Source organism: Equus asinus, chromosome 20 (genome assembly GCF_041296235.1).
Source record: "Equus asinus isolate D_3611 breed Donkey chromosome 20, EquAss-T2T_v2, whole genome shotgun sequence".
NCBI lineage: Eukaryota > Metazoa > Chordata > Mammalia > Perissodactyla > Equidae > Equus > Equus asinus.
The window spans coordinates 108641768-108667231 of NC_091809.1; the positions used below are offsets into that span (position 1 = coordinate 108641768).

Sequence of the window (25464 nt, forward strand, 5' to 3'; positions counted from 1 at the left end):
AGGAAATTTCTCACTAGGCCAGAGAGGAATAATTAAGTCTTTGCATGGTAAATCACATCAGTGGGGTTAACAATGAAGTAATCAAGTGTAAACGGTGACAAAGCCCATCTATAGGACTCAGCAAAGGAAATTAAGGTTGTGGGTAATCTAGACTATTGTTGCTTAAATACCACAAAAATTAGTCCCTAAAACTTCATTCATTTTATCCTCTCTTTATACAAATGTGTGTGTTTTTTGTGGGAGGCAAGAAATTGGTTAATCCAGCAATTAAGGCAAATATACTGAATCATCAGAAGTAAAACACCACTCAGCTACAAATTCGCAGGCAGAGATCCAACATCTTTCCCATACGCCTGAGACTGTACCAGGCGCTCGGTAAGGAAACCCCTCCATAATAGGAGGTGCAGGTGGGTTTCATTCAAATAGATGGCTAAAACCATTTAAATGATAAACCTAATGCATACTTTACACATTACACTTTCTGTGTTGCAGGACATAGAAGAGAATTCACACGCGCACACAAACAGGGAGGATGTGGGGAGGGAAGCTGGGGAGAAAGATGGGAGATACACAAAATCTCCCAACAACTGCACAAAAGCAATTAAAAGTGGTTCTGCTCTAAGGGAGCAAAACAGTGCTGAGCTGAGAGTAAAAAGGCCTACATTCAGACTTAGGTTCTGCAACCTCAAGTTATCATCTCACCTCAGAGACTTTTGGGTTCCTCATCTTATTGACGGAGTGAGGCCAAGACTAAGATTTCTCAAGACTCTAAAGTGATCTAGTGTACTTGTTGTTGTTGCTATTTGAAATAATTTAAGACTCACCAGAAGTTGCAAAATAAATAGTACAGAGAGTTTTCCTATGCACTCTTTACCTAGCTTTTCCCAGTGGCAACATCTTACTTAACTAAACACATCAGCTAAACCAGGAAATTCACTTTGGTACAACTATTAACTCAACTACAGACCCGACTCAGATTCCACTACTTTTTACATGCACTCACTTTTTGAAGCACACATATGCATTCTTGGAACCACCACTACCATCACGAGAAGGAACGAACTGCTCCATCACCACAAAAATCATGGGCATATTACTCTACTTGAAACAAAGCCCTGGGTGGAATTAATACTTTCAATTCACCCTGGCAGAATGTTTTCAATTCCTTGCAGAAAACAGACACCTTCAATTCCAGACATCCACTTGGAAAATGAAACAGAGCTTCCTATAATGTCGTTGCTGTGAAATAAAAACATACTCAAGGAAAACTTTGCCTTCATCTCCATCCCTTGCATTAGGTCTCTAGATGCAACTACACCTATATTAAAAACTAAACAAAATAAGAGAGACATCTGTTTGCTATCACTGCTCCATCATGTCCTCCTGCTATCCTTTTAGTCACACTGTGCTCCCATCTCCAACCCTAACAACCCCTGGCCTGTTCTCCATCACTATAATTGTGTCCTTTCTGGAGTGTTTTAAATAGAACCACACAACATATATAACCTCTTGAGATTGGCTTCTTCACTCAGCATCACTCACCCTGAAGATCTACCCATGTTTTGCATCTATCAACAGTTCATTCTTTAATTGCTGTGTACTATTCCACTGTATTGATAGACCAGTTTATTATGGCATATTGATTTTATTCTTTCTTTGTTTTAGCAAACTTATCACGATGGGATGGGGAGGAACTTTTAAAATCTTCTGCTGTTGCTTAAGATGGATTCATATTCCAACAGATACAGACTGATCGTCTCAATCAGTAATTATCTTACTCAATCATTCAAGGCTTTCCTGACCACTCTACTCAAGAAGTGAGCATCCTTCAGCCTGCTTTACTCTTCTTGACAGTATTTAATGTCACCTGACCTTATACGTGTACCGTGTTTAGTTTTTTACTGTCTACTGCCACCTCTACCCCCACCATCTCCTGCCAGGTAAGTAACATGAGGGCAGGGACACTGTCAGATATCATCAGCTATCTTTGTCTCCAGCACCAAGAACAGTTCCTAACCCTGCGAGCACTTAATAAATATATGTTGAACAAATTAATTTTTTAAGTGCTGACATTATCTCAGTAAGTAATTATTACTTTCACGTTGAAAGACTACTGATTCCATGAATAATTAGACAAATATTAGTAGCTCTCAAAAAATAAATTATTTGCATGAAACTTTTTGATGCATCTCCACAAAACAACTATCTCCTACAATTTCAACACAGTACCGGGCCCATGAAAGACAGGACCAAAAGGAAGAAGCTCAAGAAATCTTGCTATCTGACAAGCATAAGCCACAAGCAACACAAGTCAAAATCTTATTAAATACTGAAAGTTTACATAGTTAAAGAAAAGACCATCTATTCCGATAACGAGCTTCCTTCTGCTTTGTTTTGTCTTTGACATACTCTGGAGGACTACCAATAGTTTGGGCCAAGCCACACAACTAAACGTAACTGGATTTCTTCCCTGTTCAACGGAGAATTTGAGCCAGATCAACTGTTTACTACTAGTTCTTAACAGAGGAGGATGGAGGAAGGAAGGTCTGAAAAACATTAGCAAGAATTTGGGGCTATGATGTATGCAGTTGAAAGGTTTAGAAAATAATAAACAGATGTCAGGTCTATTAACATATAAATGTAAATATACGTCCTTGGGGAAAACGGACTTTTTGTTTCCTCAAGGGAAAGACCTTGCCTCTTTGATGAGGGGCCATAACACACACAAGTTTTAGGACTACTCACCAGATGGCCTTTAGGATTTTAGGATCTAGATGAGTCCCAACCTACATTCTCAGGAGCTGAGAACACTTCAAGCAGAGGACAGAACAGATTTAACCTCTTCAGAACTAACTCCTCATCTGTAAAATGCGCAGCTCACGATATCCAGCACACGCAAGCTGGACGAATGCCTCCATCGAGGAGGAGCACTAACGCACAGTCATACCACCCACTCAACCAACAACCCGCTCTGGAAAACCAAGGTCCAGCACCCCACGTACCAAGCCTCATTTATGACCCATGAGCCTTCACCGCCTGTGATTTCTCCAGCTCCCAAATGGAGGGAATCACAGCACGCTGGGAGTATTAAACAGATAACGCATGCAAAGCACCTCACAGGATGCCTGGGACTCACTAACATTTATTATTTTTAGCACCTAAGTTAATAACAAGACGATAATGATGGTTTATCTGAATGGCAAGACAGACCGTCAAGAAGCTCTTCATGACGAAAAATGCAACATCAATGAAATAAAAAAGCAAAGCGCTTCCAGGAGAAGACAGCCGTTAGAGTTGCCAAGCAAATGACTGTCCAGGATGGGGCTGGCTTTCACGGGTACATTCAAAATCAAAATGTTCAATCCCAAACAGCCCTGCTGCTAAAGGAAAGAACGCACAGATGCAAACAGGAACCCGGCCAGTCCGTAAAACATTAACAGCTTAATAAACATCAGCTCACACAGTCAACACGCACAGTGTTCGAGTCAACTAGAGAGACCGACTAAATTAATACCAAGTTGACTAAATGAAATGCCTTGGGGGGAAAAAAGGCTCATGAGTGATTCACGTTTATGCTGACTTCCCTCTAAAAACATCTTCAACAGGAGAGGCAGGAAATTCCAGGGAGTGAAGGGGGCAGCTATATGGAAACCATCACACTGCACACTTGGCTTTTTAACGTACTTCAGGGTTTGGTTTAAAGACGCACATTCAGAAACGTGCTCCTGAAGGAACAGAACAGTGTGTCGCAGGCTCACGGCTCTGACTTTCACAGACCATCTAAGTGAATTCCACAAGAAAAAGCCAAAATGCACACGACTGACACTGTCTGGACACAGACAAACACTATTAACGGAGAAAATGACGTGAAAGCTTTTAAATGAAGATGTGCAAAAAGCAAGGAGACTAAGCGAGAGATACTTTATAAAAATTCTGCTGTGAAGAAAAGATAACTCCATTCTACACAGTAAATACTTCTGATATAAGTTCCTCCTAAATCAAGTCAGCCTCCCGCTGGACGTATGTATAGAGACGTGGGTATGCTTTATTTTCACTTCTGAGGGTTTTTTTCCCCATAATAACTTGTAGCTTCTCACCATTTCGTTTCTCATTTTACCTTTCCTCTTCTGCTAAACTCTGTCAACTATCTAAGTAAACCACAGGACGGACAAAAATGGACACCTGAGCCTCATAGACACCCACCCCCCTGCTAACTGTGGGCCGCCTGGGCAGGTGACCGCATCCATTTCAATCTCTGTCTGCTCAGCTATAAAATAGGAACCGCGCCACCACGAATGGGGGCCGGGCGGTGGGGGTGTACACCGCAGAAATCAGAGTTAACACAAGGGACAGGCCTAGGACACAAAGTGGGCCCAGCAATTCCTCATCAAGTTTCCATTTTTTTAATCAGACTTTCCAAACGTGGATACACTAATAATTCAAAGTTTTTTCACTGTCAGCAAAATGCTCCATATTGGGTCATTCCTCGGGGGTCTCACAATAACTGCCAGGACCAGAAAGGGAGCTAACAGTCTACCCTTTTAGAAGTACAGACATTTAAACAAAATCAGCTTCAACAGCTTTTGCTAATACTACATATGCATCTGCTAAAGGTATATATTGAGGCTATAAGGGATTCGTGACATCAAACCTCACAACAGCTCTAAGACATTAAAATCTAGACCAACATTTCTTATTAACACATACTTAGGACCCAAGATCTCACTCCTAGGTATTTATATTTATTGACACAAGTGAAATGAAAACCTATGTTCATACAAAAACCTCTATGTGAATATTTATATTGGCTTTATTTGTAATTGCCAAAAAGTGGAAACAAGGCAAATATCCCTCAACTGGGGAACGGAAGAACAAAGTGTGGCCCATCCATATAATGGAATACTCCTCAGCAACAAAAAGGACTATTACATACAGACAGACAACAACATGGCAGACTCTCAGATGCTTTATGATAGGTGAAAGAAGCCAGGCACAAGACTTCACTCTGTTTCATTCAATTTATATGACAATCTGGTAAATGCAAAACAATACAAAATAAGAGACCCAAGTCAAAAATAGATGTTCAGTTGCCAGAGACTAGGAGTGGGGAGAGGGGCTGACTACAAAGGGCACGGGGTGGGGGGGATGGGAATGGTCTAGGGCTTCACAGTGATGGTGGTGACAAAAACTCACAGAACTGTATGCTAAAAAGCACCACTTTAAAGACTGGTAGGTTTAGAGGAGTTTTCCCTGTGAACTCACAGGTAAGAGGGTCAGTTAAGCAGTCAGGAAAGAAAGAAGATGGAATATCCAAGATTAAACTACAGATGGTCGCTGACTTACGACGGTTCAACTTAGGATTTCTTGACTTTACGATGGTGCGAAAGCGATACGCATTCAGTAGAAACCGTACTGGGAAAGCTGAATTTTGATCTTTTCCCAGGCTAGTGATACGTGGTACAATCCTCTCTCACGATGCTGGGCCAGGGCAGCGAGCACCGCTCCCAGTCAGCCACGCAGTCACGAGGGTGAGCAACCAAGACTCTTACAGCCATCCTGTTTTCACTTTCAGCACCGTATTCAATCAATTACATGAGACATTCAACACTTCATTATAAAATGGGCTTTGCGTTAGATGATTTTGCCCAACTGTAGGCTAATGTCAGTGTTCTCAGCACCTTTGCAGTAGGCGAGGCCAAGCTATGATGTTCGGTAGGTTAGGCGCGTTAAATGCATTTTCGACTTACGATATTGTCAACTTATGATGGGTTTATCAGGAAATAACCCCATCGTTAAGTCGAGGAAGATCTGTAGTTATTTTAGGATAAAAATATGGAGGCACAAAAAACAGGAGGGGAGGGAACCTCAAATAGACTCATTTGTAAAGGACCATAAAACTGAAACTTTTTAAAATGTAACCTTCCAAGAGCCAACAAATTTGAACGAAATCTATTATCCTCAAGAACTGCAAAAGGAACTACTCTTATGAGAAAACGTGAAAGGCAGTAATTTCCACTAGCACATTGCTTTGCAGATAATGTTCAGTAACAATACCAATAACCATCAGAAATACCTTCTAGATGACATCTATATATAAATGTAAATATTTGGCTATATCTGGGATAAAACAAGAGCTCACTTCCTTTTCGATAAATCACCAACTCCCGTCAAAACCAGCCTGCATGCCTAGGAGACAATGAAACTAGAAATTCAGGCTGGGGTAACTTGAGTTGGAAAGGACCCTGATGAAATGGATGTCATTATGTCCTTAGCCGAAGTCATGAATCTTCTCATCTTTGGATGTCATAGGGCTTTATTTTTCTCCTTCTGGAAGGCCACCTCAGCCACGGTGGTGTCAAGGGCAAATTCTTTTTTTTTTTTTTTTGAGGAAGATTAGCCCTGAGCTAACATCTACTGCCAATCTTCCTCTTTTTGCTGAGGAAGACTGGCCCTGAGCTAACATCCGTGCCCATCTTCCTCTACTTTATATATGGGACGCCTGCCACAACATGGCTTGCCGAGCAGTGCCATGTCCACACCTGGGATCCGAACCGGTGAACCCCGGTCCGCAAAAGCAGAATGTGCAAACTTAACTGCTATGCCACCCGGCCGGCCCCAATGGCAAATTCTTTTAACGTAGAAGACAACCTGAAAAAAACAGCAATTGATTTACCCCTCTTTCCACGCACTTGTCCCCCTCCTGCCATACATGCTGACAGGCCTCCACACTGTGGATTCAGATGCACAAAGCAAAGCCGTTAACGCTGGCTGAAGCGAAACCGCATCCCCAAGTAGAAGGCTGGTACTGTGCACGAGAAACCTTCACAGGTCAATGCAGCAGTGCTGGGCCAGCATGAGAAGAATCTCTTTCTAGGCACTGACAAGAAGACAAACAGAAAGGCGGGCAGTCCTCAAGGCATGTTCTATCAGGAATCAAGCATCCTCCTTCCCAACTTGCGTATCCATCAAATACAGACCACATATCAAACCTGCATACACATGTCCTGCATATATACACACACACACACACACACACACACACACACACACAACTCCCTTTGGTGAAATATATGATTAAGTAGGAAACCCCACCATGGAAGCAGGTCATACAAACTTAATCCAAACTGCTATTAGAAATTGATTTATCCAAAACACGAGATTTCCTTTCCACAAAATGTAATGGGGCTTTGGGAAACACAGTTTGATTGCTAACAGCAGAGGCTGTGGTTAGCAGACAAACTTGCCAATCTACCATGAAGTATGAAGCCTTCTGCTGCATGCCCTCCCAGCCCCAGACTGTTCGCAAAGGACAGCAATGAAATATCCCATATGTTTTCTTTGTCAGTGACATGGCTATTGAAAGCAGGGCCACAGCAGTTTGCCTGCTGTGGGACTGGGTGAAGCCATTCATGTGTAACCAGGCAGATGTCAAGATGGTAATGGGAAAAACATCTCAAACATTTTTTTTTTTTCTAAAGAAAGAGACCCAGGGTGAAAAATGCACAACTGTATTGGAAACGCTCGGCCAGTCTAAACGGCTTGTGAGCACTGCTGCATACGTTAGCCACTGCTCCGGCTGTATAATTCATTCTCAGATCAAGTCTGAATCAAAACCCGGAAAAGTTTTTAAAGTTTCTAAGAAAGACTTAACTGTACTTAACAAGAATGCCATAACTTTTTAGAAATATGAAAGTTTTTAAAGAAAGGATTTTAGTTCTAAAATTACTTTTTAGATACTAAGCTTTTCTTTAGCCACAAAACACGAGCATTAGTCCCAAATGCAAAAAAGAATACACAGGTATCCAATAACCAGTAAAATATCTTTTCCAAAATACTTAGAAAAATTTCTCCTATGATCTGCATATTTCTAGAAACAGTGAGATGAAGAAACAAGAACACAGCTAAACTGTCAGTCCTGAGTAACTCTCACCCATCCCCAACATAGAAAGTCACCAGAAAAACTACAGTGGGCACACACTGGCATGAGGCTCCCAACGAGTGAAGCATTGTTTAATGCACTTCCTCAGTGTTCCAAAGTCTAAAGGGAGAAAATTAGTACAGTGGTACCCCCTTATCCGCGATTTCAGTTACCTGCGGTCAACCTCAGTCCAAAAACATTAAATGGAAAATTCCGGAAATAAATAATTCATAAGTTTTAAATTGCACGTCACTGTGAGCAGCGTGATGAAATCACGTGCTGTTCCATCCCATCCCACCTGGGGTGTGGCTCATCCCTCTGTCCAGTGGATCCACGCTGTGGACACCATTGGCCAGTTAGTCACTTAGCAGCCTGTCTTGGTTATCAGATGGACCGTCAGGGTAGCACAGGACTTGTGTTCAAATTACTCTTATTTTACTTAACAACGGCTCCACAGCACAAGAATCCTGATGCCAGCAATTCACATATGCCAAAGAGAAGTTGTTGTTAATCTCTTACTGTGCCTAATTTATAAAAGAAACTTTATCATAGGTATGTATGTATAGGAAAAACATAGTGTCTATAGGGTTCGGTACTACCCATGGTTTCAGGCATCCACTGGAACGTAGCCCCTTGGATAAGCAGGGACTACTAAGCGTATCTAAAGATCATGCTGACACTGTCGAAGGTCACATGCCTGTCTGCTGTGAGGACAAACACTGACCGGCCATCTCAGGAAAGCAGTGCCAAGTCAGAGACTGAGGCCAGGCAACACAATGTCCCTCGAGCTCTTTCCTCCAGAGAAACTGGAACTCTCACCAGCCGGCTTTTGTGTCAGAAGGGAGCAGCACCGCCTATAAGCAAGTCCCCTGATAAACGCACAGGCATACTCCTTCCCACCAGGACCGTGAGTCCCTGAATGGAGGACGTGCCGACAGCAGCCTTCTCTCTCCACCAGCACAGCAGCTCACCCGGGCAGTCCACAGCGGACTTTGAACATGATGTACATCCAAAGAGCCAGAGAAATGGGGTTCAGAATTTTAAACTGCAAAGTGTTAACACACATACACAACTGCTTAACCACTCCCAGGAGAAATGACAACAAATTGGGTTCTCACTGTCACTCAAATAGGTCATGCTGAAGGATTTGCTACGTGTGACCCTCAAAGATAAAGACGTTAGCTCGTTTTGCTGATGGAAAAGCCAACACCCAAAGTGGTTGAGTGACATGCCCAAGCCCACAGACTTAGGAGCTCAGGAGTCTTGATTCCTGTCACAGTCTCAAAAACAAAACCCTTCTTAAAGGCCTGTTTACAAAAATATGCCTATAAAAAGAAGACTGGAGAGTAGATAGTGACATAAAAAGCTGGAGTCCATGACCATGCACTCAAAATGACCTTGGAGAAAACAGAAGGCCAACAAGAAAACTTTTCTTTGTTACAAAGATAGGAAAATATTAAGATTTAAAAAAAAAACTAATCAAATGAGATGAACTAGCAGAAGTAGCACAAAAAGGATGAAAACCGGGATTACGATAAACTGCTAAATATCAGTTAGTAAACCCATAATGTGTAATTTTTAAAACATGATACTATTTGAGGTGTATTAAATCCATTTAATGTTCCCTTCTTACCTCTGATCAAATTACACATACGAGAATTCTGTATATGCTTCAGTTTATGTGAGATAAAAAGAGCTTGAAGAGGACCTAAATGGCAATTAGCACATCTGGAAAATGCAAAGACTGGATTAATTTAGTGCCTAAAACAGACGAGCACATGAATGGTCCTGAAGAACATTAAGAAACCTAAAGGTTAGTCAACGCTGTTTGTGTCCTCTTCCCTCGCCTCCGGAAAGAGTTGACAGACCTTAGAATCCCCGAGTTCCTGAGCTGTAAGCTATTCATGGGACAGTGCTCTCATCGTGGAGAACTCTCCTGCAGGAGAGCAGACGCTGATGGCTTCCACACCCGGGAAGGGTGACAATCTGGAACAGAGTGGCAACCACGAGTCTCCTCTCTCCTGAGAAAATCTAGTCTGCCAAGCCCTCCCCCTACTATCCATATAGCTTCTCCAAGGGCCTCTATGCATGCTCTTACCCCCTAGGAAAACGAGAAAAATCTAGAAGGCAATCAACATTATAGCTCAATATCTAGAGTTTCGGAGAAAAGATGGCCACCTTGGAAGCACACCTCCTATCCTGCTCCTCCAAAAGGAGAAATGTGAAGAGAGTAAGACTTAGAACATCCATCAACCTTCCGAGGAAAACAGCCCTGATCAAGCTCTTCGGGGAAGTTTCTATGTCACCACTTGTACTAAATTACTCTGTGGTTTACTCAGCGCCACATGCGGGCACCTCCCAGCCGGAGGGGAGCGGAGCGCTGAGACCTGAGCCATCCTAGGCACATTCCTCAGCCATGCCTCGCACAGCTCCAAGGTGAAGTTGCCATCTCCCTGCCAAATTTATGTCACTCTTCTTAGGAAAGAAAATTTCCCCAAATAAAACTTTAAAAATATATGGCAATGCAAAGAATCTAATGCATGATTTTTCTGGATATCAGGTCCTAAAATCTGATTCAAATATCAAAAATATTTTGTTGTCAGAGTGCATTAAGATGATCACTCTTTCAGGGCCGGCTCCATGGCCGAGTGGTTAAGTTCACGTGCTCTGCTGTGGTGGCCCAGGGTTCGGATCCTGGGCGCGGACAGGGCACCGCTCATCAGGCCACGTTGAGGCGGCGTCCCACATCCCACAACTAGAAAGACGTGCAACTAGGATATACAACTGTGTACAGGAGGGATTTGGGGAGATAAAGCAGAAAAAAAAAAAAAGATTGGCAACAGTTGTTAGCCCAGGTGCCAATCTTTTAAAAAAAAAAAAGATGATCACTCTTTCAATGGTCAACTTTGTATTTAAAACTTTGCTAAAAAAAAAAAAGGCTACATTCTCGTAGGGTAAAAATAGAGGGAAAAAACTAGCTAAAGGGGCTTACACAACCTTTTCTTATCTTGATTCAGAATTCTTAACTAGAAATGAAAGATGAAGGATAAAGGATCATTAATTATCTTGTAACATATTAGATATGCTTCCTCCCCACGTCTTCTCACTGGCACAGACAGCGGACCAGTCTGGGAGCTGAACGTATACCCAGTCTGGGCCCAGCTGCCTCCCAAAATATCTATGGTTTACATTTCCTTACAAGGATATTCTTATATTCTAATGGGCCCGCAGACTGCCACAGTGGGGCAGTTCAATGCTCTCCCCTAAGATCTTTCAGTACAGAAAAGCTACAAAAATACATTTTAAAACAAATGTTCATTTCTTGGACCTACAGTATTAGAAGGACATTCCGGAACCTCCATCGCTTGCATCTAAAATAAGAGAAGCATTGGGACCAGCCCAGTGGCGCAGTGGTTAAGTGCACACCTTCCACTTTGGCATCCCAGGGTTCGCCGGTTCGGATCCCGGGAGCGGACATGGCCCCACTTGGCAAAAAGCCATGGTGTGGTAGGAGTCCCACGCATAAAATAGAGGAAGATAGGCATGGATGTTAGCTCAGGGCCAGGCTTCCTCAGTAAAAAGAGGAAGACTGGCAATAGTTAGCTCAGGGCTGATCTTCCTCAAAAAGATAAATAAATAAAATAAAATAAGAGAAGCATAGTGCCAAATCTTACTGCAGAGAGGGAGGACGCGGTGTGCTTTCCTGACAACTAAAACACGTAATGGTGTCAAAAGGTATTTAGAGACGAAAAACCACCACCCCAAACATTCAGATTTAATCACTTGTACATGACACAGAATACTTCAGTACATTTTAACAATCTTGCTAAAAATAGTCCCAGCCATCCACATAGTTTCATAGCAAATATCTGTTCATGCTTGGGTGAACCCAGAGCGTACTAACTTTTACATCTTGCTATTTAAAGGGGGTCTCTGAGCACCCACGTGCTAAAGTCTTCAGAAAGTTGAGAAGTTATTAAATGTACAGGAACCATAAAATCATGATTGTCTCCTGTTCTGACTGATTTCTAAACTCAACTTTGAACTCACCCGATTTCAGACAACAGAGCTGATACCTGGCCTATAGTTTGACCATCAAGCACTTAAAGATAAAAGAAATGTCAAGAAAGGCAGACAAATCAGCCATTGTGTAAGAGTCCTGACTGGCTAAAGGTGCTAGATTTTTTTTCTTCACTGACAGAATTTAAAATTAGAGCATTTTATTATCTGCAATGAAGCTTTAAAAAAACTGTCCTTCACTGAGCAAAGTTGGTGGGGGAGGAAAAAGTTGCCCATTCTCTTATATAGATAGGAAAACAAGCTTTTCACATTGCCAAAAATTTGAAGGCTGCACCAAGCAGTTAAAGAGCAAGCTGGATAACATGTTTCTAAAGCCAAAACCTTGAGATCTAGTTTAAAAGATTAAAAGAGCAAAGCTGTCTTATCAAGAACATTCTAAGTCGTATGAGTTACATTTTTCAGAGTTAAGGGCACATTTGGCAGGGTTTAACTTTTCTCCCAGGTATACCAACAAATATCGTGCTTTTGCGGAAAATTTCTGTCTCTTTTCGAGAGAAAAAGTGAAAGACAGGCTTAGAAAAAGTTCAATGAGTCACTGAAGGATGCTCACAACTTTACTTGCTTAATATTTTACACAGATTCAGAGAAATTCAAAGCTGTGAGAGACATCAGCCATCATCTGCTCCAATATCCATTATTTGCTGATAAGAAAAATGGGAATAAAAGACACAACCAGGGAGACCAGAAACCAAAATCCAAACTTGCAGGCTGTCAGTACTTCCACTATTACAAAGATGACTAAAATATGAATTTGAGAGAGAGACTGACAGAGGCCAAGAAAATGCCTAAACTTGCCTGGATCCACCTACTAGCACAGAACTTTGATCTTCCCTAAGAGATTAAATTGTCAAATGTTACCTTACACTTCTAATGTGAGGAGCCAAGTGCCTGGACATTAAATGCTTGTGATGCCATAACTGTCATTAGCATTTAGTCCAACTAGAAATCATAAAATATTAGTGGTCACCACAAGCCTTAAGGAGCCCAGAATGAGAGAATCACAGGTCCAAGTCCTGAATACTGCTCAGACCACACCCAGCACAAGGCTGCCCTGGGAGGCAGTGAGTTCCCCACTCAATGGAAATACTCCAGGAGAGTTGGACAATTGGAAACGTTTCCTGGGTAGGAGAGAGATTCCATGATTTAGACACCAACATGTCACTTCATGCAACAGAAAGGATCCTAGAAATGCATAAAAAAACAAAATCAAGTTAAATAGAAAGAAAATTCTTGGCAGTAAGAGTTGTTTACTTCCTTGTTTTACAGGTGAAGAAACCAAGGCCCTCCAGGGTTAAGCATGTCACCCACTCAAGGTCGCTCAAGATTTATTGGCAGATCTGGAAACCGCTCTCCAAATTCCCAGCAGAATGTTCTTTCTGTTCTTGGTATTTAAAGAGAACCCAATGGTTCACTAGTTTGTAAAATAAAGGATCTATACTTAAAGATGTTCATATGGTGGCTTTGTTCAGACCAAGTTCACTTGTAGGTGAGACTAATACATCTCTAGGAAGGCACACTACACAAACCAGGCTAATGTCAAAATTTACAGACAGCAAATCAGAAATCAAGAGATAGCAAAATCTACCATCAGAAAAGGTATAAACAGTTAGCCACTGACTACTGACCTGCCAGGGAATACAGTTGGCGAAAACATAAGAAAATATTTTCAAATGATACTATTAAAAGAAGAAAGGTGTTCAGTGCAGTGAAAAAATACACCTCAGGGAAGAATCTGAGATGATGCTTCCAAAAGGAGGAGTAAAAGCAACACATTATTTTTAAAAACACTTCAAAGTCCCTCAGGTACCATCATCATTCCACATAGAAAGCTCGATAACCCGCTGGTGTACAGCATACGCACACTGTGCAGGTTGGAGAGATTATGACTAATTATATGGAAGTGAGGACGTTGAGTAACTTTTTGTACAGTATCCAAATTACTAAAACTGAGTGATTTTATTTTCCAAGTGCTAAGCCATAGCCACAGGAAACAAGCAGGGCTGTTCTCCCCCAGCAAAGCGCCTTAGCTAGTCGTGCATCCTGCAGAAAGTCTCCATGGCAAATTTCCTAACACACACTTCTAAAGACAAAGAACGCCTCCTCCAAGCGAGCGGTAACAAATAGGCTTGTGCAACTTCAACTAGCAACGTATTCTGCTACTCCTGGGATCTTTTTATGAGAAGATTGTAAACATTGTTGCCACCTTGCCATCCTAAAATTAAGAATTATAAAATCATAGAACTTCTGGAAGCTACAAGCAGCCTTAGATATAATGAGTGAATCCAATTACTTCATTTTTCAGATGAGGAGACTGTCACACAAAACAAAGTAGAATCACTTGCCCAAGGCCACACAATTACTTGGTGGCATGGTAAAGACTATGATGAAAGGTTCAGACCCACCACTGTCTCCACAACTCATCATCTTAATACCTGTGCACCAGGTATAATGGAGGATGTGGAAATCTGTGCTCCAGGTCTACAGGTCTCAGACTTTGTGGCAGTAACACCCAAACCAGAGGACAGATGTGCATAATCCCCTCCCTTTCTCCCCTAGTCAGGAATCATGGAACATGGGTGATTAAGGGTGACCTTATCACCACTAATATAGGAATAACCTTCAATCCTTTTCCTAAAATAAACTTTGGAATTTTAATACTAGTAAGTAAGATTACTTCCTTTAAAACACCCCCAGGTGAACTGTGACAAGCCAGTGCATTCTGACAAAGCACTGAGAACTGCTGTTGCAAAACATAAATAATCCCTACAGGTGCAGCAAATGGTGTGAACATGGGAATCCCGTCAACAACACTGAGGATTGCAGCTGACTCTGCCCCCAGACTCCGAGAAGGCAGCTTCCAGCAGGAAACAGACACTGGTCGCCTGAACAAGTTGAAACGAGCCTGAAGGAGAAGCGGCAGGTACTCTTCCTCTGGGGCCTCCTCAGCTCTGGACAAAGACCCGAGGCTGAGAATGCTGAATCTGGCAATCCTGCGTGGGAAAGACGGCTGAGCAGGAGCCCCAGCTCTGCCCCTCGCTGTGGCCTCAAGTCCTTATTTACTTGCGACAACATTTTTAAGTGCCTCCTATGTACCAGGCTCTGTGGACTCCAAGCTGAGTAAAATAAATCCCTGCCCGGTCAGTCCTGGGGTCGCCAAAGTGGGATTCGGACACCACAGGGGGAGATGAAAGCACTATACTCCACCGAGGAATGAGAATATAAAAGAATTTTGGGTAATAACTACAGTCTCACCTTTTCAACTTCTGTTTTGGTGCTTGTAATTTTATGTGTATCTCAATAGGGCTTGGTGCACGTGCTCCAGAAATTAGGAAGAGGTGAACAAGTTTGGGGACCCCAGATCTGGTGCCTAGGGGTGACCACAGCTCATGAAGATTGGGATGGGACAGCAGATCAGAAGTACTTGGGAAAAGACCCCAAGGGATCCCAAATCAATGGGAGAGTGCACACCACAGCACCTGCCCCTCCTCAACAGGGCTTTTCAGAATCACTGGACTAGCTGATTCCCCAAAATGCAAATATACTGCCCTTGAAATGCCCTTGAGATGGGGTCACCATATAATAATACACTTTTGAGGGAGAAATGAAGAGTATTCGGGTGAAATAAGTAGTTATCAGGATGTAGGATCACTCTATCTACAGGTCATGAATGGATGAAGAAAAGAGAGCACACTCGCTCACCACAGCAGCTCAGAAAGTGCTAGGATGATGCTAGTTCAGGCAATCTACCCTGGACCGCTGCCAGGTATTTTTCTGTCTCCCAAGTCATGGAGAGTAACTTCCATGAGGCTCAAAGGCGACAATGTAACATTTCACCACCTTGGGTGAGTTCTGAGGGAAGATGCCTGACAGAGAGAAGCTGCTCTCATAAAAATGAGGTATTTCTTTGTGGTTTCAGGTACTGATGTAAAACAGCCCTTTTCCTTATAGGGCAAGTCTACTCATTCAAACTCAAGGAGTGTGCTAAAGAAGGTCTTTACAACTGGTCAAAACTGTAAAATCATGCTTTTCGAGAGGCTTGAGACATTTCAGGTAAAGGCACCTCTCCTGTATGAATCCCCTCAAAGAAACAGGACTTGGGGAAACAAACAGCCCACCCCCTCGGCCCTGCCTTGCTCCCTCCATTCTCCCCACGCCCAGGTCAGGTCCCTGGACAAACCACTCTTCACTGCAAAGCTAACTTTTTTCAGTGAAAGTTAAATTTCACCATACTGAAGGAAAATGACTTCAAACACATATCTAACCCCCAATACAGGGGAAAAAACAGGAGGGAGGCTGGAGGCCAAAGAATGAGACAGGGTCCAAGGCAACAGGCCTCAGGACTCAGTAAAATCCCGTGGCAGAGAGCAAGCAGAACACCTCCCACCAGGCACCTGGAAACACGGCCGCGCTCTGGCCTGCACAGAAAGGATTTCTTCCCGAGGCCTGGGCTCCTCCACAACTGTCCGTTCCTCGGAGGTCCCCTTCAGCAGTATAAGGTAAAAGGCCCTTCCCTTCACCCAGGCCTCTCAGAATCCCCTCCTCTCTCAAGCAGCCTTTCCCTGCTTCTGATTTAACCCAGCAGAAGCACGAAGACAGCGAGGGACACAAGCCCTGCCCGGAGTCACCCTGTGCTTTCTTTCCCTATGGGTGGCCTCTGCCAACACCACCTCCAGCACCTATTTCAGATTCCCCTCCTTTTCGGAGGGGAACGTCTAAAGCTGCCCAGGTCCCCGTTTGAGGAGGGAGGTTTTCGAAGTCAGCACCATCTCAGCGATCCTCCCAGCCGCAGGCAGCTCGGAAGAGAAGTTCTGCCGGTCGAGTCCCGCAGACCCCCGGGGCCCCGTGGGGACCGGGCAGAGCAGGCGCTCCGGGGCCGTGCTTTCCCCCAACGCGCCGCACCCGGCTCAGCGGGCCTTCGTCAAGGGCCTCCTGGCCAAGGAGAGTATTTTCGCCAGGAGAGACCTGCCATGTCCCCTCCTTCCCCCTGCTCTGCGGCCCGGCCCCTGCGCCTCCAGAAGCCCGGGCGCTCGCGGGGGAGCCCAGAGTGGCACCGCACCGGGGGCCAAGACGAAGGCGGGTCGCCCTGCCCGCGGCGCAGGTGTTTCTTGTCCGCGCAGGCTGGAGGCCAGCAGGCTCCGGGCGCTCCCCACGAACGCCGGCTCGGCCAGGTCCCGGCGCTCCGGCCGCGGAGCAGGGCCCGAGGGAGCAGGGCAGGTCGCGGGAAAGGCGGCCGGGGCGAGCCATCCCAGGTGCCTCCCTCCTCCCGGTCCAGGACGTGCGTGGTGGGGGTGGGGGGGGGAAGTGGGGGGCGAAGTGGGGGAAAGAGAGCTGCCCGCGGCTCGGACCGCCCCGGCCAAGTCCGGGGAGCCGCGGGCGGGAGCGAGGCAGCACCCCGGCGGGCGGCACCCCTCCCCGGGCCCCGGGGCCGGCCCCGGCCCCGCGCCCCCCCCCGCGCCCCCCGGCCCGGCCGCACTCACAGCGCTTGCGTGAAGGCGCTGAGCCCCTCGGGCACGGCCGTGAGCCCCTTGCCGGAGCAGTCCACCCGACGGTCGCCGTCGCAGCTGCAGGGCGGCGCGCAAGGCGGAGGCGCCGCGCCGCTGGGCTCGGCCGCGCCGCGCAGCCCCAGGGCGAGCAGGCAGAGCAGCGGCAGCGGGCCCGGCATGGCTGCGCGCTCTCGGCGGCCTCCGCGGCCCTCGACGCCCCCGCCCCGGGGCCGGCCGGCTGGGCGGGGGCGCTGCTCGCGGCGGCGGCTGGGGGCTCGGGCCTCAGCAGGCGGCGGCGGCGGCGGCGCGGGGACGCGGCGCTCCCGAGAGTCGCCCTCGCCGCCGCTCCATGGAGCGCAGAGGCAGCCCGCTCGCGGCGGCTCAGGCCCGCCGGCCCGGCCGGGCGCGGCTGCGGGGGCCGCGCGCCGCCATCGCCCCGCCTCGCTCCGGCCTCCGCGCGCCGCTCTCAAGGTTGCGGGGCGCAGCGCTCGGCCATGCCGGCCCGCGCCCAGCCCGCCGCCCGCGCCCCGACCCCGGCTCTGGCTCGCTCTCTCGCCGCTCGCCTCCCCGCTCCTTTCCCTTCTACGGTTGCACGTTCGGGCTCCCAGGCCCCCGGCCGCCGGGGTATGCAAATCACTTAGGTACATGCAAAACTAACCCTGCTCCCGGAGCGCCATTGGCCCGGGGAGGTCTCGAGCTCATTACTATGCAAGGAGGGGAGCCGCCATTGGCCAAGGGTAAGAACCAAGGGGGCGTGTTTATCGGGCGTGAGTGACAAGGTGGTGGTGGTGGTGGTGGTGGTGGTTCAAGGCAAAATCCCTGACTAGGCTCGATTTGGGTGGCAGGTTGCGGATTGAAGGTGGAAGGATCTGAAGATGAGACTCTGGTTTTTCCCTCCCCCACCCATCTTCTTCCTCTGCAGAAACTGGATCTCCTAAATTGGATGGCCTGAGAAGCAGAACTTGCCTCCAGCGTTCGGTTGAGTTTCAAATGACTCTCCACTGTTCAAAGGGCGAGGGCTTTGGGAGCTGTGCAAACGGAAAAAAGATTTGGAAGAGGAGGGAGAAAGTCTCCCTTAATCTGACATGAATATTTAGGTTTTTAGCTCTACGTTAGTTTAAAACATCTTCTCCCACAAGCCTCCACTTCACCTGAGATCTGTATACCTATCTTGATAGGCGCTTGGTAGTTAGGTCTTAGCAATTAACCCTCCTGGTGACGGCAATTCGGACTGCTTGCTCACATACTTTAAAATCCTAAAACATGGGAATCTAGTAAGGGTCAAAGGAGGTGGTGTTTCTGAACACTGGACGATTTCTCCAGACAACAAAACATTTGAGTGCTAGGTGACTACCCTTGAGAAGCCGGCAGCGCCTTCGGTGTTAGGTAACTGTCAGCACTCCTTCCTCCTCTGGACTCTCGTGGCTTAACAAACCCCACAGAACTGTTCTTCGTACCAAACACTGCTTTACGGCCAGCTCCTTTCTTGCTTTCTACTATGCCTTGTTTTACTCTATATTAGAGACATTTTTCAAGAATATTTTAAGGCAGACAGGTTAAAAATGTCCCTATCATAAAGTTGACTACTCCTGTCATCTAAGTGAAAATAAAGAAAATGGAAACAAGTTGAAGCAGACCTAAGAAGTTTAATATAAAACCTTTCTATCTTCTTTGCATTCAGGAGCTTATCTTTAAAAATAATGTCCAGTTGGGCACATGACTAACATACAGTAAATTTATTTACATGCTAGAGGATCAATAAACACAGATATGCCTTGACTTCAAATTTTGGGAATGACATATTTCCTCTAATTGCAGGTCTGAAAGAGAACTTTCAGATGTATGGACAACCCTCTGGCTTTGGAGATAAATCTGAAGCTCTCAGACACTGCCCTCTGCCCAAGATCATCACAGAGCAACACCTGGGCCCCTGGGTCCCTCGCTCTGGAGCCCCTGGAGCCTCCCTTGAATTGGCTTCCTTCCACTATCTAAATAATTTCCATTATTTCCTGGCAACTCTCATGAGCAAGTGAAGTGAGGAAAAATTGTAAATTTGATGTCTTTAATTGGTTCCTTTGAGACCTCTCTTTCAGAACAACACTGAAAGATGACAATTTCTCTTGCCAAGATATCACTTTCTTCTGATGTTTTTAAATAACAATTATATGTTATATTGATTGATTTTATTTTGCCCAAATAACTCATTTCCTTTGTTATAAAGTAGTGTTTTTAAACTTTAGTAAGTGTAAGAATCACATGCAAAGCTTGATTAAAAATGCGAAGTGATTGAATAGGCCCGGGTGGAACCCAGGAATCAGCATTTTGATGCACATGATGTGAAAGTGATACAGTTGGCCCGTGAACCATACTTGGAGAACTTTATTCTTTGCTTCCAAGGAATAAGATCTTAGGGCCGGCAACTTAGGTGAAAGGAGAGCTTCAGATTTGGAGAAAGGAGAGATGTAGATTATATTGAAGAATACCTTCCTGTTATCTATCAGATGAAGAAGGTAAGAAAGGAGGATTCAAATTTGCAGCTTGTCCAAGACAAAATACCAGGAACAAAGGACTTGAGTAGGGAAGAAAAGAGATAAGATCTGTTAAAGTGTTAGTATTTCTTATAGTTGCTATATTATATGTACTTTGCATTAAAGATAAATTGGTCAATTAGTCTTCACTTTTTGGATAAGATGTCCCAAGAAAGCAAAACAAAAAACCAAAAAAAACCCCCCTAATTTTTAAGATACTAGCCCAGATATCTAGAGAAAAATAATCAGCTCTTACATAAGCCATAAGGACCCAGGAAAATATCGGGATGAAAAAAATTTGGTGGCTAGCAAAAAATAAACTTAACAGAGACTCTGCCTCCAAACGGGTTCCTCCTTCTAGTTTTCCATGGCTGTGGACGAGTAAATTTGTGGCATCCACAGGGTGGGTGAGAGGAAGTGGGCCGGCTGCAGTGCCTCTACAGACACTGCAGGGCGCTCTCGGGTAATGAAGAAGGAACCCCTTCGGGTGGTGCTCACCTCGGGGCTTTTTTTGCAAAGGGCACAGGGCTTGTTGACTGGCGGACAAACTGGACTTTGGTCCCACTCACTCCCTGCCTCGCCCAGACACTCTTGTAAATACAGAACCTGCACACGTGTGTGCTGTGGCCCTACCTGCTGGGGGGCTGGGCCAAGGTGCTCCACCAAGGAAACAAAAAGTGGAGGTTGTGGGGGCTCACAGGTAGTGCTATAATGATTGATCAATCGGATTAAAAGTCTTCAAACACACAGAATTTGACTTCTTATGAAATAATTCTGACTTACAAAAAGAACAAAGATCCGAGTTCACAGCAACCGGCTTAAGAAATGTTAAGCGTTACAAATGCAGAGGACGCTCCATTTTGTACCCTCCCAAGTCGTATTCCTTCCCTCCTGCCTCTTCCTGGGAAGTGAGCCCTTCCCTAAACTCTGCAATTAGTCCCCATGCATATTTTCATACTTCCGTCTGTGTGCATCCCTAAACAATATGTAGTATGGTTTTGCAAATACAAATAATAGCATTCTGTACTCTTCTGCAGCTTGCTTTTTTCACTCAACCTGTGAGCTTTATCCATGTTCACGAAATATGTGGCTCTTGTTAATTGATTTTCATTACTATATTGTGTTCCACTTAAAGAACATACCCAGTATTTATGTATCCATTCTCTTGTTAATATTAAATTTATTTCTATTTTTTCTAACAATGCTGCCATGAATATTCTTGTACAAGTCTCCTTGTTCACCTAGGCAAGAGTTTCTCTAAGTTTTATTTCCTTTGTGTGTGTGTCTAGGAGTAGAATTGCCTAGTCATAGATTATGTGCACTCACCATTATGGGATGTTGTCAAATGGCTCTCGAAAGTGACTGTCTTTATTTGTGCTTCCTTCAGCGGAGAATAAGAAACCCCATTACCCCACATCCTACCAACATCTGATATTATAAGACTTAAATATCTGCGAATCTGATGCATATGAGGTGAAATCAAGGCGCAGTTTAAATCTGAGTCTCCCTGATCACCACGGCGTCTTCTCCGGTGCCTCCTGGATTTGCGCCGTGCCCTTCTCTGCATCTCCTGTTCATTCCCTCTGCCTGTTTGTTTTCTATTGGGTTGTTCATATTTGTTTTTATTGTTTAGGGCCGGATAGTAAATATTTTGGACTTTGTGGCCATATAGCCTCTACCCCACCTATTCAACTCTGCCTTTGTAGCGCGAAAGCACCCATAAATGATATGTGAATAGATAGACGTGGCTGTGTTCCTATAAAACTTTTTTGGCAAAGTCAGGGATGGACCAGTTCTGGCCTGTGAGCCATAGCTTCCCAACCCTGTTTTCTGGGTGCTAATCCTTTATTGAAATCTGATTACTTTTGAAAACCATTTGCAGGATTATATAAAACTCAGAGGGACACACCTCCAAGGTGTCCATCTTTTCTTGCAAGCTGAGGTCAAGCACTTTTAAACTTTCAAACATCTGGTCTCCACAGTGAGCTCATGCCAACTGTTATATTGCAGAACGAGCCAAAAAGAGCCCTTTACAAGCTTAAAAATGCCCTTCTTTATGGAATGAATGGCTCAGAAATTGTTCTGAGCACTTAGGGTTTATCATACCTTTCATCCAAAAGGCACCCCGAATAGTTGACCTGGTGCAATCACATGACCTCTGAAAAATAGCTAGTGTTGACTTTACAAACGTATAGGCACCAAACCTGTCACCTGGAGTTAGAAGCTGAAAATGTATATTAAAAATAGATCTGTATCTATATATACACACATACAAATGTATATGGGTCTCTATGTGTACATATACATGCACAAACATTTCAAAACATGATAGATTCAGGGAATAAGGAAAGAATATCAGGTCTAACCCCTACCCATCAGACTTCTGATGTGTATCTACTCTATCAGTTGAGTCCTCAAAATAAATGCTATTGTTTCTGTGCCCAAGGTTTCCACACTTGCATTTGGGGCTTTGGGATGGAGAAGCTCATACCTTGGGCCCCAGAGGCTGGCAGTCTTAAATAGGGGCGTTCACTCACTTGTCCTTTTCTTCTGAGTCTCAACATCCCTAGAGTGGTCCTATTGTAACAGGAAATACTGGCTGGAAGCAGCAGATGCCTCCTGTGTAGAACTGGTGGGCCTCTGGGATGTGAGGGCTGCAGGGAGGCCTCTGGTGTGACTGACTGAAGGCGCTGCTGGAAGCCGGCCCTTTCCCAAACATCACCAACGAGTTTCTTAGTCTCCTGACCTGCTGGGATAGCCTAGAATCAGATATCCTTTTCAGTACTCCTGAAGACCCATATTGACCCCAAGTTTCAAACACTAGGCTACATATCAGGAATATTTTCCTATTCATGCCTAATCCTCTCAAAATCTAATTTTCTTTTCCTGATCTTTCTCTTTCACATCTAACCCAAGAGGAGAACGAGACTCAGAGGAATAACTTCTGAAAGACAGAACCACATGTGGACCCCAAGGGCTGAGTGCCTGAACTGCTGGTGAGAAACAGACATGGGCAAACGAGGAAATGAGTGTGAAAGAAGCCAAGTGTTGTAAAGAGAGCAAAGTGAAAACCAGGACGGGTACCACCAATCATGCAGAGGGTTTGTCGGGACCAAAATGTTGACACAAAGTTCAGTCATAGAACTGGACATCTTTTCACTCTCTCAGGATTCCAAATAAAACTTTAAACACGTCAACTTAGCATGAGACAATTATTTCAAAGAACTGAATGCAAAATCTGTGCATCCCACAAAAAATGTGCACTTGGGGTTGGGGGTCGGGGGTGGGGGTCGTTCTTGCTGCTGCTACTGAAATGTGCTGGAAAGCTCTTCTTTGACCACAGGAGTATATTTGGAAACAAATCTAGAAAAGAAGGCAAGAAGAGATTTTAGACTCAAGGAGAAGCTGTGGTAGTATGTGGAGGGAGGACTTCACATTCTGTAAATGGTCTTTTCCTGACCCGGACGCCTAATATTGTCTCAAAAAAGGCACTTGTCAGCACCTCTTGGGTAAGCCTCAAACCTTCCCTATTGTCTAGTGACAGCTACCGTTGGCTGCCTTCAAAATGAGAGGAGTGGCCATCAGAGTGAAAATGTTAACAATCCTGAGGTTTTTGAAAGTGTCTTTAAAATCATTTTCAAAATAGAAATTTCTGAGGTAATGCTTTTAAAAACATGGGCAAACTACCAAGCCTTTGCGATTTTCAAGGTTCCCTTGGAAAGCGACAGAGCAAAGAGAGCCACGGGGACGAGATCCGCAGTGCTGGGTGTTACGAGGGTGACACAGATGCTCTTCTCGGGGTCTTGTTGGCAAAATCTGGTACTGTGTATGGAACTCTTTTTGGAGGGGGCCTCATGTTATTGTTAAAATATATAAGTTCAGTTCACAGAATACTATGAGGAAAATAAAAAAAATTTCAATATGAAAGAGAAAATGGAGGACTTTGAGGTGAAAGGGGAACACATCATAGTAACTATGCCACTTTGCTCCTTTTGTTCCAAAATACCACAAACTTGTCAATCTTTGCAATATTCTTTTGGATTTTTTTTCAGGGAATATTTACCATGCACCTACTCCTCAGAATCTACCCTGTTGGGGGTTGAAAAGTCTTGATTACTGCAGGCCAGCGGACATGTAAGCCACCTGGAAGATTCAGAAACACAAATTGCACCTCCCTTGACTCTGCTATTGTGGGTCTGAGATGGGGACTTCGTTTCTCATTATTTAAGAAGTTCCTGAGTCTGACGTAGTCCCCACCAGGTTTATGACTCTCTGCTGGAGGACCGTCAACTTTGGGTCCCATGAGAAGCAGACCCCAATATGGGATTACTCGTGCAAGAGGTTTATTAGGGGAAATGTTTGTGAGGGAAGATGGGGAAGGAGCTGAGGGAGACTTCTAGATCCTTGAGACCAAGTGCAGGTTTGACTCCAGGTCAGGAAGAGAAGGAAGGAGAAGGGGTTGGTGAGTCTTAGACTGCAGTGCAGTTCTGTCAACCTTTGGCAAGGCCAATGGGGAGACCCCCAAAAGAAAAATCACCCATCAGAGGACTCCCGTGTCTCCTGACCAGGCCTGCCTTAGCATCCCCTCTGTGCTCAGTCACTGCCTGGGCCCAGGCTGCGGGAAAGGTGGTGAAGGATTTCCCAGCAGGACTGTAATCAATCAGCCTCCCCATAGTCAGAGATGGGAGAGGTGCATTTTCACCGCAGCCTCAGGAGAGACCGTCTGAGGAGGAGCCCCTCTCTTCAGGCAGCTTACAATTTAATTTAATTTACAGCATTTAGAAAGACAGGGTTAGAGAGGACCGTAAGACTAATTCAGTCACCTGCCCAAGGCTTAAGAATGCTCGACAGCACCCCTTCGACTCTTAGATACGTCTGGGGTTAGCATCCCCGCATCCCACTGGGAGCGGAGCCCATCTTTGGGTAGTTCTGGCTGCCAGAAAGCTCTGTCTTATGTTGTGCCAAACTCTTTCTCCTTCATACCTTTAACATCCTCAGAAATAGGAGGAACTTTGAGATCACGTGATAAATCCCCTCATTTAACAGTGAGAACTCTGACCCATGGAGGATAACTACGTTACTGGGTGCAACACCCCTCGTGACGGGCAGGACTGGAGCTAATACCTAGGTCAACTGATCTTTCCCCTCTATATTTGGGTTAGTTCGTATTTTTAATTTTCATGGAAAAGAGAAAATTTTTTGACAAATTTAGTGTCATACAAAGCAAGTTAATCTCAATGCCTCAGATGGGCTTTGGTTTATTTAGGAAACTTGCCACATCCCCTTTGAAACAACTCTTCTCAAGGTCAAGCATCCTGTTTGAGCTTGGGTGAAGGTAACTAATAAGAGGTGCAAAGCCAAAGACAGTTTCCACTCAACTAAAGTTGTTCATATTAGTAGAAGCACCAAAACAATAGTGAATTACCCCTCCTTCCTCCTGATGCTGAAAACCTAT

General features: G+C 44.9%; 1 protein-coding gene across 1 annotated transcript in view; it reads right to left on the reverse strand.

Annotated features, from left to right (window-relative positions):
• Positions 1 to 18044, reverse strand: part of LGR4 (leucine rich repeat containing G protein-coupled receptor 4) — a 94825-nt gene extending 76781 nt beyond the window's left edge. Inside the window, exon 1 of the mRNA XM_044751732.2 lies at positions 17476 to 18044. Within this exon, the coding sequence (XP_044607667.2) occupies positions 17476 to 17660 (185 nt within the window). The 5' untranslated portion in view covers positions 17661 to 18044. The remainder of the gene's footprint in view (positions 1 to 17475) is intronic.
• Between the last annotated feature and the right edge of the window lie 7420 nt (positions 18045 to 25464).